Genomic DNA, 18,612 nt, shown 5'->3' with positions numbered 1-18,612 from the left:
TTTGAACTTCAATTGTGTACCTACGTTAAAAAATATCAAAATTTATAATGTTTCAAATTAAATTAAATAAATGACAAACGCATACATCGAGCTTTGAAGAACGATAGCATTATCGTTGTACACACGCATTTCTTTCGGCCATCTTCGTTCAAATTGTAAAATGTGGAACGGAATGGAAAATTTAAGTGTTATTCAACAGACTTATTTAATTAATTTATTTAATTTTGAAACTTTGCATTATATTTTGAATTTTTATCTTTGAAAACGCTCCAACTCACCGGAACAGATACGGCTCACTTTCAAACGACCGTTGTAAATGTTTGCCAGTTCTAGGGCTAGATCGTGAACGTTCACGTAAACACTGGTATCGTAGAGAAACTGATTCTCATCACCACGTTTAACTTGTAGAAGAACCATTTTAATGTTTTAAATAAACTTTTTGATGATTTCGATATTTTGCTTGAGTAACCTTCCAGCACTTTCGATCCGACACACGTAAATAATCGACACGCGAAACTAACAACCCTTTCCGGTATCCATGGTGACTCGGTTTCGACCGATGAAGGTTCCTTTCCATATTGCACCGGACAACGAAATTTTGCGGCACATGTTCAATAAACATCATTTTGGATTATTTATGTATCAGCGTACAAGTAAGGAACCAATTTGTTTATCCAGGTAAAAACGAGATGCTCATTTGAAAAGTTCGATCTGTATTTTTATTTTGGCTGAGTAAGTCTCTGTTATTTTGCTTTGAGTCTTGAATAAAAATTATTTAATTTTAGAAAGCCTCGGTGTTTAATTAAGTTAGTTTTTAGGATCTAGGATTAAGTTTATACATTTTGTTTTACTCTGCAGCATATTCTCCTATATATCAAATACTTTATTGTTATAGCAAATTTAAATAAAATAAACAATGTTAAGAATTTACTGAATCAAAGAGTTGAACTGATCATAATTAATCTGAACACTTTAATTTACTTTAATAATGTAACTTAAATGTAATGATTAATGATTTATAAGGACTGATATTTATGACTGATATGATATTTTCCACTAGGGTAGTTCTTAAAAACAATTAAAACGAAAAAGAAAAGAAGAAAAAACAAATTAAAGTACACGTACCAAGACCTGCAACAATCTTTAAAAGTCTCACATACCTCTGCGTATATTCAAACACAAATGAATAAAAATATCGGTAAACAAAAAAAAAGTATCCAAAAATAAAAATTGCAAAAACCTAACATGATAGAGAGAAAATGACAAAAATATTTTTTTACAAAAATGGAAAAACTAACAAAAATAACGAAAAATGACAAAAATGACAAAAATGGCAAAAATGACAAAAATGACAAATTGAAAAAATAAATGACAAAAATGACAAAACGACAAAAATGATGAAAATGATAAAAATGACCAAAATGACCAAAATGACAAAAATGACACAAATGACAAATATGACAAAAATGGAAATGCTTTTTCTGGTTAAAAAATTAACCATTTGAATATTTGTTTATTTTATTTATTTGTTTATTTATTTATTGCAAATAGATACATAAAATTAATACATTTGAGTTAGTAGGTACTCCAATGGCTTCGCCGTTTAAGGAGTTGTTATTTATCTTAAATTCTATAATCTATGATCAAATCATGTATCAAATAATAATAAAGCGATAATAAAATGTACACAAATTATGAAATTAAACTCAGCAATGAAAATAACTTAAGACTAAATGAACAATAACATAATTACAAATATATACATAATACAGTTTGATTTTGATATTATGCATGCAGAAAAAATCCAAATTATGAGCGCTAGTAATCAAAGCAGCTTTGCCTACTACTAGCAACAAGACGCATACGTCGCGACGTTGAAATTAATAACGACGTATCCTTTCCGTAAGTTTCCTAGGAAACTTGAAGCATGCGATTGATGACCTAGGGAAAATGTATAGTAAATAACGTAAACAATATTAGAGTACTATATTGAAATCGTCTACTGGACTGAAAAAAGAATAAAAAACCGGCGAATGACAGGAATCTCGCTAGTAAAAAAGCGTCGCTAGTCCTACTGTCGCTATTCGGTTTGGTGCTATACACATAATATAATGAAAAACTATTGCACGATTTTAAAAGTGTTGATGATACATTGGAATTAAGAAGAAATTGCTTTATAGAATTTTTGAAATTACCATAATTGTGAAACGAACCACACTTTTCTTCAAGAAAGTTAAAAAGTTGTACGCCTCTGAAGGCTAAAGAACGTTCTCCAGTACTGACCGAAGGGAATAACATAAAGTCAAAAGAAAAAAAGAAAAATAACTGAAATAGTTTTAGAAAATAATACAAGATTTCAAATCTGTCTACGTTGACATCCGGGGAAGGAGATTGGAATTTGCCAAATGTTCAACTTGTACAAGGAGTAAGGGTGGTGGGGACAAAAATCGCTTTTTTTTATCCACGTGGTATAAGAACGGCGACAAAAATGTTAAAAAATAAAAAAAAAAGATTATTTTTCAATATTATTACTTCGATTAATGATTTTTTTTATCATATTTTTATCACTAGAAATAAAGAAAGATAAAGAACTATTTAAAAATTGTTTATTTTAATTCATGAATTTTTAACATAATTCAATTAACCTTTTGTAAGTTTGTTTAAAGGTTGAATTTCGCTTCGTATATTTTAATCTTAATTTTTTGCAATAAATCATTAAATGAAAATTAAATGAGTTTTTTCCTTTGAAGGGACTTTGCTGTATACAGCCTAGATCACGCGAGATTTCAGTAGCCTTCCATACGATAGCAGCGCCAAATTGAACAACAGGGCTGAAAACCAAAACTACAAACGTTTAGGTATTTGATGCGGCGGATATCTCAACTACGTTGACAGCTCGTTGTTTTGCTCCTTTCGGGTGCTTTGTTTTGTTTCGTCTGTTCGTGATTTTCCTTCACGCATCTACGTGCGCCTTGAGCCGTCCGCGAATGGGTGGCATTTGTGTGCTATGTTCCGTGGGAGGTGATCTTAACTTTCAATTTCGGTCGAAATTATTCGGTGAAAATGGTGTTCTTTACTGGATTTGTGCATTGTAAAGCAAGTTGGGGATTTTTTCAAACGTCTGCGAGCAAATATCGAATGTTGGCGTAAACGGGTTTCGTATCCGAGAGCGATAAACAGTTGTTGGGGTACCATTTCGTCATCATTTTTTCCCCAAGCCGAAAGTGTTGACGTGTTGGATTGGCAGTGGATAATCGGGATATTAACATTGTATTTAGAGTTATAGAAAAATATTTCTAATTTTGAGGCTCAGTCGAATACCAGACTTAACCCAGTGCGTACGGTCTTTAGTAGATAACACTCATTATCACTGAAATTGGCTTGCGCGGTTAGAATAAAAAAGTAGGTAGGTTATCATCGTGAGCTCGTGTTATAGTCGGTGACCGAAAGAGTAAATAACAACAATTACCAGCAACAATTAAATGGGCGATCCCCCACAATCGGAATAAAAGCAACAAAAATGCCAGTGTCAATGATGCGACCGCTAAATGGCAAAACGAGGGAAAGTGGCGACAATCATCGTTTCTCGTACCAGCTACAGTGGGTTGTCGTAGCTTTTGTGCTGCTGGTCAGTGCCGTGAATCACTCCAGCGGTTATTTCTACTCCAAAGGAGAAAATTCGGATTCCGACAGATTCTGTTTCTGCCAGGTAAGTGAAGCTTCGTTTATTTACTTCACATTTTACGACTACTCATCATAAAGATTACGATTCTTGAGTTTATATTGATAAGAGTAGCCACCTGAAGAATAAATTTCGCTACTAAAAAGCTTCTTTGATGTTAAAATTGTCTTATTTAATAAATATTGATAGTGGGAAAGATTCGAGGCTATGTGGGTACAGCTTCGTTCCAATAATTAATCGTGTTTTTTTTTTCTATTGTTCATTTTCATTTATGATCGAATGCGACGCCTCTGTCGCGCCTCTGTTAAAATTTAAGCACGATACAATATCGTATTTGTTTTATCTGTTTCAAAAATCAAGGTGTGTTTTTTTTCGCGTGAAGGTTCAACCGCGCTAATACTTTGGAACCTCTTATTTATTCAGCTGAGTCGAATGTTTTTTTTTGCATTATTTCTATCGAATTCGAGTAATAACACACACTTTATAGATAACACTTTGTGTTTTTGTCCAATAATCAATGTTGAAGAAACCACATAAAAAGATTTTTTTAACATTTCACGATAGCCTACAATTTGATAAAAATTCATTTGATTGTGTGTGATAGTATTTGCTTAAGTTGTAAATCAAAATTTGCTAATCTTATCGATGTTTAACCGTAACGTAATTCTAGAGTTTGTTTTGATTAGGTCGTATGAACCATTGTAAACAAAACTGAGTTTTTGACTGTAAATGGTGGTTAAACATGTAATCTATCTTCGTTAAAAACTTGGTTCAGTTTAGTCGATAAATTACTTCAGCAAAATTATTTGAATTTAAGACGTATAATGACTTTTTCCATTTTCGAGTGTAATTGGTTTTAACGACGTTTTGCGTTGCTCTGTGTTGGCGTGCATGCAATTGGTCGCAAAACAAAAGTTCGGGGATTTGGTTCATCGGTCCTTTTGCACTTTCGCTGAAAGTCTTTAGGAAAGTGTTGAAATGTTGTGAAAAATGATGATTAATTAATACAAAAAAGTTTGTATGAGTGATTTTAACTGTCCTAGTTGAATTTTAAGGTAGAATTTGTGACTGGGTAAGTAAAATAAGTGTCATTTTTCACTTGGCGAGAAATTTAACTTTTATTTTGTTCTACAACAGATGCATCCTAAACATTCGTCAGAGTTGGATGCGTTTATGCTGCCCTAGGTCGGTCAACAAAGTCACAGGTGAAAGCCAGCAGTGTCAAGTTTGTAGGAATATTGCTGCGATGGACAGTACCGAGGAAACCCGATCCAAGAAACATCTAAACGGGCACTTCCAAGTAATCTGCGTGCTCTCGATTCTTTTGACCCTTTCTTCATACAACTTCAAACGATATAGCGAAGTCATGGACAAATACAATCATGTTTTCAGAATGGATTCTTCAAATTACAAATAGACGTTTGTGCCACACGATCAATGCAAAAGGTTGTAAGTACATTTTAGCTAATAAGAACAAAATTAATGCGCATGTCTAATACATAGGTGATTTCTTAATCATGTTCACAATCTAATACCAAGTTTTCAGACAATTCTAAACTATAGTTTCAAATCTAGAATTAAAAAGGTGTTTCGGAACTTACACAGGGATTTTCTCGAAACTCGTTGAGTGGCTCATACGACTAAATCAAAACAAACTCTAGAATTGGTTTATACTTACCGATGAAAATCAATTATAGAGGCAAAAACCCTTACCCAGAAAATAAAAAAAATAATTGTAATCTATCCAATAACTGTAAAAAATACGTTTACAACTGTAACGGATGTTTACATAGCGACTTTTTGATAATTTAGTGGGTGGAAATTCCTTGAAAAGTTCTGGGAAGTAGCAATTTGTCCCTTTAGGAATACCCGAGATGTTAAGTTTATGGGTTAGTGAGGTTAGTTGTACAATTATGTGTAAATTTCCTCAAATCTATCTATAACCTGATTTCTTCTGCAAGCGCTTGCAAAGGTGCTTTCGATTTTTGTGTGGTTCGGCCTTGAAATGGCCAAGCCGATGCTGACGCCCGGGAACGATGTTACCGGTACCCCTACACCATAAAGTTCACCTGGGCCATTGACTATAATTCCCATCCGGACCTGCAACGAAGGCTATACCCGTGATACCATAGCTTCACGGCTATACTTGTTTTTTCGTTCTACACCAGCAAAGCTTTCCCCTCTACTGTCACGATTTAAGACTCACTGGTCATTCGCCGCAAATCGTGACTCGAGGCTCACATTCGGCCTCTTGTCACAATTCGTAAAGTCGACGAAACGCTTCTCCTCGTGACTTGAGACTCTCTTACACTACGACCTTTTGACCCGATTCGAGACGAGACTATAATACATACTAATACCTCGCCTCTTGTTTTGAAAGCCCTCTTTCTCTTAGTCTCTTGACGTAATTCGAGACGAGAACAACTCGCCTCTCATCGTATCTATTAGTATTGGCCGTAGAAAGAACAACTACTCTGATTTGAAGTTTAACAAAGAATGAATGAATTTTTATTTCTCTTGTAGAGTCTGGATGGGATGGAGAAAAAATACGCACGCGGTTAAAAGTTAAACTGTTTTATTCGACGGTTGGATTACAATTGACTTGTTCGTTCTTGTTTCTCACACAAAAGGCCTCTTTTCTCACTCACACACACAGACATTCATTTTTGACGGAACGCAATCATACGAAACGCACAAACTGACAGCTTGCCCCACCGGGCTGCCAGTAAACCAATCTCTTAACGGAAAACACACTACAACTCGGCCATTCCTGACTAATGATCGTCTCGATCACATATAGGTTATGAAAGACGATTACCCGCGTCCTGCTCGGGGTTAGTAAACACATAAACACAAACACATAACTAACTACGTCTGGCAAGTGTTGCTTTCTACGCGAGTGCATTCTACTACCAAAGGGGTCCTCCAATCGGCCCATTTCTTAATTCGAGCGGACTCAATGATACCATCATAAGGAAGTTGGGAGATTTGACAGTTCTCTATGTCTCTAATAACGTATCTATCATTTGGCAGCACCTTATGAACACGATAGGGCCCTCTATACTTCGGAACAAATTTCTTATTAGTGCCAATAGTAGTGTCAACATTACGTATCACGACATAATCACCTTCAGAATATACTTGCGGACCTTTATGATTCTTGCCATATAAAGCAGAATTCCTAGACTGAGAATCTTCAATACGACTAGAAGCAGCTTCACGTAATGCAGGCAAATTCCGAACAACTTTCAAGTCAGACCTATCTTCCAAATATTCAGACAAACTATCAACATCGCGTCCTCTTTGACCAACACCAAATAACAGAACTGAAGGAGTTTCATTCGTGCTCGAATGAACGGAATTATTCATAGCGTACTCCACTTTACACAACATTCTCACCCAATCTGCATGTTGAACGGGTTCCGAAAGTTTCCCTAACATAGACTTTCAAGCTTCGCTTGATAGAGCCATCTTCCCTCTACTATGGAAGGAAGCTTACATGTTCCCGGTTCATAAAAAAGGAGATAGGAGAGATATTAACAATTACCGTGGAATCTCTGCTTTATGTTATATTGCCAAATTATTTGAATTGGTGATCTTGGATCCTTTTTTCACGTCCTGCAAAAATTACATCTCCAATGATCAGCACGGATTCATGCCCAAACGCTCTACAACAAGTAACTTGCTAACGTTTACTTCTGTTGTGCATGAAAGTTTTGCTGCCAAATCTCAAACTGATGCAATCTACACCGATCTGTCCGCTGCATTCGACAAGGTGAACCATGAGATTGCCATCGGAAAACTCGAACGCTTAGGATTATGTGGTACGCTACTGGACTGGTTCCGCAGTTACTTAACCGGTCGTAAATTGATTGTTCGAACGGGTGACACCTTTTCCAGGCAGTTCCCAGCCACCTCTGGTGTGCCCCAAGGTAGCCATCTAGGACCGATCATTTTCCTAATTTATTTCAACGACGTGTTGTCACTCCTCGACGTCCCCAAACTCTACTATGCCGATGACCTAAAACTATTTTACACCATAAACGACCACGACGACATAAATTTTCTGCAATGTCAATTTAACCTCTTCGCTGATTGGTGCGACCTTAACTGTCTGCCATTAAACCGCAACAAATGTGCAGTCATCAGCTTTTCTCGTAAGCGGCAACCTTTAATCGCGGAGTACTTCCTAGGAGACGGACCCATCTCACGTGTGAACCACGTTAACGATCTTGGCGTAATCTTAGATCAGCGCTTGGAATTCAAGGCACACACCAACTACGTGATCGACAAAGCATCCAGAAGTCTCGGTTTCATTTTTAGAGTGGCGAAGGACTTCAAGGATGTGTATTGCCTGAAAAGCCTATACTGCAGCATCGTTCGTTCCATCCTTGAATACGCATCTGCTGTCTGGTGTCCCTACTACCAGAACGGTGTCGATCGGCTCGAGGCTATCCAGCGGCGATTCTTGCGATACGCCCTTAGACACCTGAACTGGCAAGACCCTTTTCGCTTACCTAGCTACGAAAATCGATGCCGCCTCATAGATATCGATACTCTTCAAGCTCGCAGACAAGCAACACGTGCCTCATTCGTCGCCGACCTCCTGTCATCGCGAATCGACTGTCCCACGCTACTGGAGGCTATTCCGCTTAGTGTACGACCCCGTGGTCTTAGAAATCTGGATCTTCAGTTGTACATTCCCCTTCGAATGAACAATTACGGAGCTAACAGCGCCCTCATCGGCGCAATGAGATCGTTCAACCGTTTCTCGGCGCATTTTGACTTCGACGTTTCGAGGGACGTTTTCCGAAGAAAAGTGATACGGGCCTTGAGAACCCCATAGTTAGACTTAATGTTATGTTTTTAATTTTTTAATTTTAAGTAATCATTTGGATCAACATGTGATCCGTTGATAAGAAATAAATAACAAATAACAAATAACAAGAACACGATTCACCCGTTCAACCTGACCATTAGCCTGAGCAGACGCTGTAGCTATTTTTACATGCTCAATATTATTGTCCAACAGATAAGCTTCAAAATCTAGCGAAGTAAAACACGATCCTCGATCACTAATAATTCTTCGTGGTCTACTATAGCACTCAAAATATTTGTCCAAACAAGCGCACACTTCCTTCGTACTCGTAGAATTCACAGCGTACAATTTAACGAACTTCGTAAAAGCATCGACAATAACCAAAATATGTTTTCTTTTAGACAGAATTGACGGAAGGGGCCCAAAATGGTCAACATGAATTGTATCGAACGGAACAGGTTTCTTCGGAATGCTATGCAGAATACGACCTCTATCGGAATTCGAATCGGAATACATAATACAACGGACACAATTTTTGACGTAATTCTCAACCTTATCTTTCATTTTCGGAAACCAATAATGCATCTTCAATTGATCCAATGTTTTCGTAATACCCAAATGACACAACTTCTCATGGACACTGCGTATAACATGATTTTCCATTTCGGCAGGAACGTAAAACAAAAGTTTTCCTTCAACAGACGAACGATAAACCAATCCATCATCCAAAGCGAAATTCTTAATAATCTTCTTTTCAAGTTCCTCTCTCAATACCAGAATTGTAGGATCACGTCCTTGAGCCAATTGCAATTGAAAATCAATGTCATCAGGACTGATAGCAGAAACAATTTGATCAGGATCACTAGAGATGCGGCTCAAGGCATCAACATGATTCATAAGTATCCCACTGCGATGCTGAATGGTATAGTGAAAGTTCTCCAACTGTAATGCCCATCGTGCTATTCTGGCGTTTACACTTTTCTTATTTAACGTCATAGCGAGAGAGTTACAATCCGTAATAATCCTGAACGGAATACCTTCCAAGTAGATTCGGAACTTACGCAATGAGTAAATAATAGCCAATGTTTCCAATTCAAAGCTATGATAACGAGACTCAGCAGACGTTGTTCGTTTAGAGAAATAAGCAACCGGATGAAGCTTCCCATCATCTTGTTTTTGCAATAGAATTCCACCAAACCCCTCAGAACTGGCATCACAATGTAACTCAGTTTCCCGTGATGGATTGTACAGTGCCAACACGGGAGCGGAAATCAACTTATCACGTAGGGACTCAAATGCCCGTTTGCAACTTTCATCAAACTCAAACTTGTTCCATGGCTTTACCAAGTTCCGTAATGGTAATGCTATGGAAGAAAAAGACGGTACAAAACGCCGGAAATAAGAGAATAACCCAAGACACTTGGTCACTTGTTTGACGTCTGTCGGATAGCTTATTTTCTGGATGGCTTCTAAATGTGAATTGTTTGGCCTTATGCCTTTGTCACTAACTGTGAAGCCCAATAACTCTATTTCAGTGAAACAAAACTGACACTTCTTTAATTTTATCTCCAAGCGGAACTCAGCCAGTCTTCGCAGAACACGGCCCAACAAATCAAAATGCTCGGAAATCGTATTAGTGGCCAACGTAACATCGTCCATATACACCACAACGGAACCTTCCTTGATAAACGTATCCAACACCATGTTGATAAACCGCTGAAACACGGCAGGAGCATTCCGCAATCCAAAGGGCATCTTAACATACTCATATTGACCACCAGGTGTCACAAAAGCCGTAAACGGAACAGAATCTGGTGCCATGTTTACTTGATGGAATCCATTCTTCAAATCCAAAACAGAGAAATATTTTTTTCCTTCAACTCGCTCCAAGCAATCATCAATAAGCGGAATCGGATAACTATCACGTACGGTTATTTTGTTCAACGACCTATAATCAATGCACATACGACGTTCACCGGATTTCTTCGTCCTCAAAACAATAGGAAACGAATAGGGGGAATGACTGGGCCGGATTATACCAGCAGACAATAACCCATCGACAATTTTATCCACCTCAACTTTATCAGCATAAGAAAGTCGCCGCGGACCATAACTAATGGGAATATCGGAAGTCAATTTTAACCTCATTTCATAAGAGTGATGCCTTTCCGGAATATTTTTGAGATCCAAATAATTATCTTTGATCACTTCCATAAGCTCATGTTGAGTATCTAATTTCAATTTCGGATTAATAGTGATTTGATCATCGGCCTCAATTGCGAAAATGTCGGGAACATCAACGACCAAGTTGTTCACATTATTTAACCGTAAATATGCAGAACAAACGGAACAATTTCTCAACGTACCCGTATCGACACCTCGGAACAAATCGTACACACAATGTAACAAGCTATCGGATATTTGAATTTCACTTTGGTTCTTCACTTCTACCTTGTATTGATTCGATCGTGTATTATACAAAATTATACCAAAAGCCTTCAAAAATTCTCGGCCAAGCAAAAGAGGATGTACCATAAAGTGATCAGGGACAACGTAAAACTTAATTTTTTCGGAATGAGCGGAAAAAGTAACACGAGCCGGAACAATAGCGTAAGCACACAGCGGAAAACCACCTACACTTCGGAATCCTGAAAACTTCTTATCTCCTAAAACTAACTCGCTAGGAACGGCTGACCTTTTAATCAAATTGATTGGACTACCCGTATCAAAAAGCGAAAGGAAACTTCTAACTGAATGCACTCTTTTGCCAGAAAGGAAAGCAACACTTACCAGATTCACTTCGGAGAGAGCTGCGATGGGTTGGTTGCTGACGTCTGGCGGCCTCCTGCGACTGAAGTCATCCACAAGCGCCACTCGATCCTTGTTGGTTGGCGCTTTTGTTTGGCAATTCTTGGTGACGTGCTTATCGGAACCACAGCGGAAACGGAATCTCAGTGCTCGACGAGGTTTCGAGCACCGAGCGGAAATATGACCCTTCTCGGAACAGTTGTAGCAGCGCAGTTTTGATTCGGAACCACTTTCGATTTTCGTTGTGTTGCTTCTTGACATCGGAATGGTGACGGAACTGGAACGTATTTCCCGGAGTCTTGCGTACCGTCGAGAGAGTTGCTTGAGTTGTGCCAGGTCCTTGGCCGGATATAGAATTGTAATGTCTGCGGAACGATCCCGGAACCCATCGATGATAAATAGAACGGTTTGTGCCTCTTCAATATTGGCGCGCGAAGCAATTTCCTCCATCTTGAAAATATATCCCAACACCGACGTCTTGCTGCTGGCGAACGTAGTTTTCTTGAGCAATTCGATGATTTCCACTGCCGTACAGGAATGTCCAAAAATTCCCAAAAAGCCTTCACGGAATTCTTCGTAGGTGGCGGAACGGTCAAGTCGTAGGAACCACCCGGCATCGGTATCCGGCTGCATCAATCGGCGTATGCACTTCAGTCGGAATTCGAAATTTCCTCCGACGGAATCACAAGCACTTTCGAAGTCGTCTAACCACCTCTCGGGAACGTACGAGTTGTTTCCATCGAACGATGGGACGAGACATTGTATGTCTTGGAATTCGGCTGGCCGGGTAGCTAAGAATTCATTTTCAGCTAGCTCCCGACGCAAATTAATTATTTGCATTTGCTTTAAACGCGCGAACATTATGGCGGCTGCAGCACCGAACGAATCCCACTTCTGATGTTGTAGAGTCGGGATGGGATGGAGAAAAAATACGCACGCGGTTAAAAGTTAAACTGTTTTATTCGACGGTTGGATTACAATTGACTTGTTCGTTCTTGTTTCTCACACAAAAGGCCTCTTTTCTCACTCACACACACAGACATTCATTTTTGACGGAACGCAATCATACGAAACGCACAAACTGACAGCTTGCCCCACCGGGCTGCCAGTAAACCAATCTCTTAACGGAAAACACACTACAACTCGGCCATTCCTGACTAATGATCGTCTCGATCACATATAGGTTATGAAAGACGATTACCCGCGTCCTGCTCGGGGTTAGTAAACACATAAACACAAACACATAACTAACTACGTCTGGCAAGTGTTGCTTTCTACGCGAGTGCATTCTACTACCAAAGGGGTCCTCCAATCGGCCCATTTCTTAATTCGAGCGGACTCAATGATACCATCATAAGGAAGTTGGGAGATTTGACAGTTCTCTATGTCTCTAATAACGTATCTATCATTTGGCAGCACCTTATGAACACGATAGGGCCCTCTATACTTCGGAACAAATTTCTTATTAGTGCCAATAGTAGTGTCAACATTACGTATCACGACATAATCACCTTCAGAATATACTTGCGGACCTTTATGATTCTTGCCATATAAAGCAGAATTCCTAGACTGAGAATCTTCAATACGACTAGAAGCAGCTTCACGTAATGCAGGCAAATTCCGAACAACTTTCAAGTCAGACCTATCTTCCAAATATTCAGACAAACTATCAACATCGCGTCCTCTTTGACCAACACCAAATAACAGAACTGAAGGAGTTTCATTCGTGCTCGAATGAACGGAATTATTCATAGCGTACTCCACTTTACACAACATTCTCACCCAATCTGCATGTTGAACGGGTTCCGAAAGTTTCCCTAACATAGACTTTCAAGCTTCGCTTGATAGAGCCATCTTCCCTCTACTATGGAAGGAAGCTTACATGTTCCCGGTTCATAAAAAAGGAGATAGGAGAGATATTAACAATTACCGTGGAATCTCTGCTTTATGTTATATTGCCAAATTATTTGAATTGGTGATCTTGGATCCTTTTTTCACGTCCTGCAAAAATTACATCTCCAATGATCAGCACGGATTCATGCCCAAACGCTCTACAACAAGTAACTTGCTAACGTTTACTTCTGTTGTGCATGAAAGTTTTGCTGCCAAATCTCAAACTGATGCAATCTACACCGATCTGTCCGCTGCATTCGACAAGGTGAACCATGAGATTGCCATCGGAAAACTCGAACGCTTAGGATTATGTGGTACGCTACTGGACTGGTTCCGCAGTTACTTAACCGGTCGTAAATTGATTGTTCGAACGGGTGACACCTTTTCCAGGCAGTTCCCAGCCACCTCTGGTGTACCCCAAGGTAGCCATCTAGGACCGATCATTTTCCTAATTTATTTCAACGACGTGTTGTCACTCCTCGACGTCCCCAAACTCTACTATGCCGATGACCTAAAACTATTTTACACCATAAACGACCACGACGACATAAATTTTCTGCAATGTCAATTTAACCTCTTCGCTGATTGGTGCGACCTTAACTGTCTGCCATTAAACCGCAACAAATGTGCAGTCATCAGCTTTTCTCGTAAGCGGCAACCTTTAATCGCGGAGTACTTCCTAGGAGACGGACCCATCTCACGTGTGAACCACGTTAACGATCTTGGCGTAATCTTAGATCAGCGCTTGGAATTCAAGGCACACACCAACTACGTGATCGACAAAGCATCCAGAAGTCTCGGTTTCATTTTTAGAGTGGCGAAGGACTTCAAGGATGTGTATTGCCTGAAAAGCCTATACTGCAGCATCGTTCGTTCCATCCTTGAATACGCATCTGCTGTCTGGTGTCCCTACTACCAGAACGGTGTCGATCGGCTCGAGGCTATCCAGCGGCGATTCTTGCGATACGCCCTTAGACACCTGAACTGGCAAGACCCTTTTCGCTTACCTAGCTACGAAAATCGATGCCGCCTCATAGATATCGATACTCTTCAAGCTCGCAGACAAGCAACACGTGCCTCATTCGTCGCCGACCTCCTGTCATCGCGAATCGACTGTCCCACGCTACTGGAGGCTATTCCGCTTAGTGTACGACCCCGTGGTCTTAGAAATCTGGATCTTCAGTTGTACATTCCCCTTCGAATGAACAATTACGGAGCTAACAGCGCCCTCATCGGCGCAATGAGATCGTTCAACCGTTTCTCGGCGCATTTTGACTTCGACGTTTCGAGGGACGTTTTCCGAAGAAAAGTGATACGGGCCTTGAGAACCCCATAGTTAGACTTAATGTTATGTTTTTAATTTTTTAATTTTAAGTAATCATTTGGATCAACATGTGATCCGTTGATAAGAAATAAATAACAAATAACAAATAACAAGAACACGATTCACCCGTTCAACCTGACCATTAGCCTGAGCAGACGCTGTAGCTATTTTTACATGCTCAATATTATTGTCCAACAGATAAGCTTCAAAATCTAGCGAAGTAAAACACGATCCTCGATCACTAATAATTCTTCGTGGTCTACTATAGCACTCAAAATATTTGTCCAAACAAGCGCACACTTCCTTCGTACTCGTAGAATTCACAGCGTACAATTTAACGAACTTCGTAAAAGCATCGACAATAACCAAAATATGTTTTCTTTTAGACAGAATTGACGGAAGGGGCCCAAAATGGTCAACATGAATTGTATCGAACGGAACAGGTTTCTTCGGAATGCTATGCAGAATACGACCTCTATCGGAATTCGAATCGGAATACATAATACAACGGACACAATTTTTGACGTAATTCTCAACCTTATCTTTCATTTTCGGAAACCAATAATGCATCTTCAATTGATCCAATGTTTTCGTAATACCCAAATGACACAACTTCTCATGGACACTGCGTATAACATGATTTTCCATTTCGGCAGGAACGTAAAACAAAAGTTTTCCTTCAACAGACGAACGATAAACCAATCCATCATCCAAAGCGAAATTCTTAATAATCTTCTTTTCAAGTTCCTCTCTCAATACCAGAATTGTAGGATCACGTCCTTGAGCCAATTGCAATTGAAAATCAATGTCATCAGGACTGATAGCAGAAACAATTTGATCAGGATCACTAGAGATGCGGCTCAAGGCATCAACATGATTCATAAGTATCCCACTGCGATGCTGAATGGTATAGTGAAAGTTCTCCAACTGTAATGCCCATCGTGCTATTCTGGCGTTTACACTTTTCTTATTTAACGTCATAGCGAGAGAGTTACAATCCGTAATAATCCTGAACGGAATACCTTCCAAGTAGATTCGGAACTTACGCAATGAGTAAATAATAGCCAATGTTTCCAATTCAAAGCTATGATAACGAGACTCAGCAGACGTTGTTCGTTTAGAGAAATAAGCAACCGGATGAAGCTTCCCATCATCTTGTTTTTGCAATAGAATTCCACCAAACCCCTCAGAACTGGCATCACAATGTAACTCAGTTTCCCGTGATGGATTGTACAGTGCCAACACGGGAGCGGAAATCAACTTATCACGTAGGGACTCAAATGCCCGTTTGCAACTTTCATCAAACTCAAACTTGTTCCATGGCTTTACCAAGTTCCGTAATGGTAATGCTATGGAAGAAAAAGACGGTACAAAACGCCGGAAATAAGAGAATAACCCAAGACACTTGGTCACTTGTTTGACGTCTGTCGGATAGCTTATTTTCTGGATGGCTTCTAAATGTGAATTGTTTGGCCTTATGCCTTTGTCACTAACTGTGAAGCCCAATAACTCTATTTCAGTGAAACAAAACTGACACTTCTTTAATTTTATCTCCAAGCGGAACTCAGCCAGTCTTCGCAGAACACGGCCCAACAAATCAAAATGCTCGGAAATCGTATTAGTGGCCAACGTAACATCGTCCATATACACCACAACGGAACCTTCCTTGATAAACGTATCCAACACCATGTTGATAAACCGCTGAAACACGGCAGGAGCATTCCGCAATCCAAAGGGCATCTTAACATACTCATATTGACCACCAGGTGTCACAAAAGCCGTAAACGGAACAGAATCTGGTGCCATGTTTACTTGATGGAATCCATTCTTCAAATCCAAAACAGAGAAATATTTTTTTCCTTCAACTCGCTCCAAGCAATCATCAATAAGCGGAATCGGATAACTATCACGTACGGTTATTTTGTTCAACGACCTATAATCAATGCACATACGACGTTCACCGGATTTCTTCGTCCTCAAAACAATAGGAAACGAATAGGGGGAATGACTGGGCCGGATTATACCAGCAGACAATAACCCATCGACAATTTTATCCACCTCAACTTTATCAGCATAAGAAAGTCGCCGCGGACCATAACTAATGGGAATATCGGAAGTCAATTTTAACCTCATTTCATAAGAGTGATGCCTTTCCGGAATATTTTTGAGATCCAAATAATTATCTTTGATCACTTCCATAAGCTCATGTTGAGTATCTAATTTCAATTTCGGATTAATAGTGATTTGATCATCGGCCTCAATTGCGAAAATGTCGGGAACATCAACGACCAAGTTGTTCACATTATTTAACCGTAAATATGCAGAACAAACGGAACAATTTCTCAACGTACCCGTATCGACACCTCGGAACAAATCGTACACACAATGTAACAAGCTATCGGATATTTGAATTTCACTTTGGTTCTTCACTTCTACCTTGTATTGATTCGATCGTGTATTATACAAAATTATACCAAAAGCCTTCAAAAATTCTCGGCCAAGCAAAAGAGGATGTACCATAAAGTGATCAGGGACAACGTAAAACTTAATTTTTTCGGAATGAGCGGAAAAAGTAACACGAGCCGGAACAATAGCGTAAGCACACAGCGGAAAACCACCTACACTTCGGAATCCTGAAAACTTCTTATCTCCTAAAACTAACTCGCTAGGAACGGCTGACCTTTTAATCAAATTGATTGGACTACCCGTATCAAAAAGCGAAAGGAAACTTCTAACTGAATGCACTCTTTTGCCAGAAAGGAAAGCAACACTTACCAGATTCACTTCGGAGAGAGCTGCGATGGGTTGGTTGCTGACGTCTGGCGGCCTCCTGCGACTGAAGTCATCCACAAGCGCCACTCGATCCTTGTTGGTTGGCGCTTTTGTTTGGCAATTCTTGGTGACGTGCTTATCGGAACCACAGCGGAAACGGAATCTCAGTGCTCGACGAGGTTTCGAGCACCGAGCGGAAATATGACCCTTCTCGGAACAGTTGTAGCAGCGCAGTTTTGATTCGGAACCACTTTCGATTTTCGTTGTGTTGCTTCTTGACATCGGAATGGTGACGGAACTGGAACGTATTTCCCGGAGTCTTGCGTACCGTCGAGAGAGTTGCTTGAGTTGTGCCAGGTCCTTGGCCGGATATAGAATTGTAATGTCTGCGGAACGATCCCGGAACCCATCGATGATAAATAGAACGGTTTGTGCCTCTTCAATATTGGCGCGCGAAGCAATTTCCTCCATCTTGAAAATATATCCCAACACCGACGTCTTGCTGCTGGCGAACGTAGTTTTCTTGAGCAATTCGATGATTTCCACTGCCGTACAGGAATGTCCAAAAATTCCCAAAAAGCCTTCACGGAATTCTTCGTAGGTGGCGGAACGGTCAAGTCGTAGGAACCACCCGGCATCGGTATCCGGCTGCATCAATCGGCGTATGCCCTTCAGTCGGAATTCGAAATTTCCTCCGACGGAATCACAAGCACTTTCGAAGTCGTCTAACCACCTCTCGGGAACGTACGAGTTGTTTCCATCGAACGATGGGACGAGACATTGTATGTCTTGGAATTCGGCTGGCCGGGTAGCTAAGAATTCATTTTCAGCTAGCTCCCGACGCAAATTAATTATTTGCATTTGCTTTAAACGCGCGAACATTATGGCGGCTGCAGCACCGAACGAATCCCACTTCTGATGTTGTAGAGTCGGGATGGGATGGAGAAAAAATACGCACGCGGTTAAAAGTTAAACTGTTTTATTCGACGGTTGGATTACAATTGACTTGTTCGTTCTTGTTTCTCACACAAAAGGCCTCTTTTCTCACTCACACACACAGACATTCATTTTTGACGGAACGCAATCATACGAAACGCACAAACTGACAGCTTGCCCCACCGGGCTGCCAGTAAACCAATCTCTTAACGGAAAACACACTACACTCTCTTACTTTTATACTATTTTAAATCTAGTAAACGATTGCTTTGATCGATTATAATTATTTAAATGGAACAACACGCCTGCTACTTCCGACACTCCTCCTCGAGTTGATCCGATTTAATTCCGATCTCTCCACGCAGCTTCTCCAGACGA

The 18,612-nt window shown here is 39.9% G+C and overlaps 2 protein-coding genes across 2 annotated transcripts in view; one reads left to right on the top strand and one right to left on the bottom strand.

Moving 5' to 3' along the window:
• The window catches only part of LOC129756942 (cilia- and flagella-associated protein 298-like), a 66,713-nt gene extending 66,223 nt beyond the window's left edge, over positions 1-490 (bottom strand). The window contains exon 1 of the mRNA XM_055754012.1: positions 279-490. Within this exon, the coding sequence (XP_055609987.1) occupies positions 279-417 (139 nt within the window). The 5' untranslated portion in view covers positions 418-490. The remainder of the gene's footprint in view (positions 1-278) is intronic.
• Positions 491-2,983: 2,493 nt separating this feature from the next.
• LOC129751691 (ero1-like protein) overlaps positions 2,984-18,612 on the top strand; it is a 38,264-nt gene continuing 22,635 nt past the window's right edge. The window contains exon 1 of the mRNA XM_055747354.1: positions 2,984-3,709. Within this exon, the coding sequence (XP_055603329.1) occupies positions 3,521-3,709 (189 nt within the window). The 5' untranslated portion in view covers positions 2,984-3,520. The remainder of the gene's footprint in view (positions 3,710-18,612) is intronic.

Source organism: Uranotaenia lowii, chromosome 3 (genome assembly GCF_029784155.1).
Source record: "Uranotaenia lowii strain MFRU-FL chromosome 3, ASM2978415v1, whole genome shotgun sequence".
NCBI lineage: Eukaryota > Metazoa > Arthropoda > Insecta > Diptera > Culicidae > Uranotaenia > Uranotaenia lowii.
Note: the sequence above shows the minus strand (reverse complement) of the source record. Positions and strands in the feature narration are given on the sequence as shown.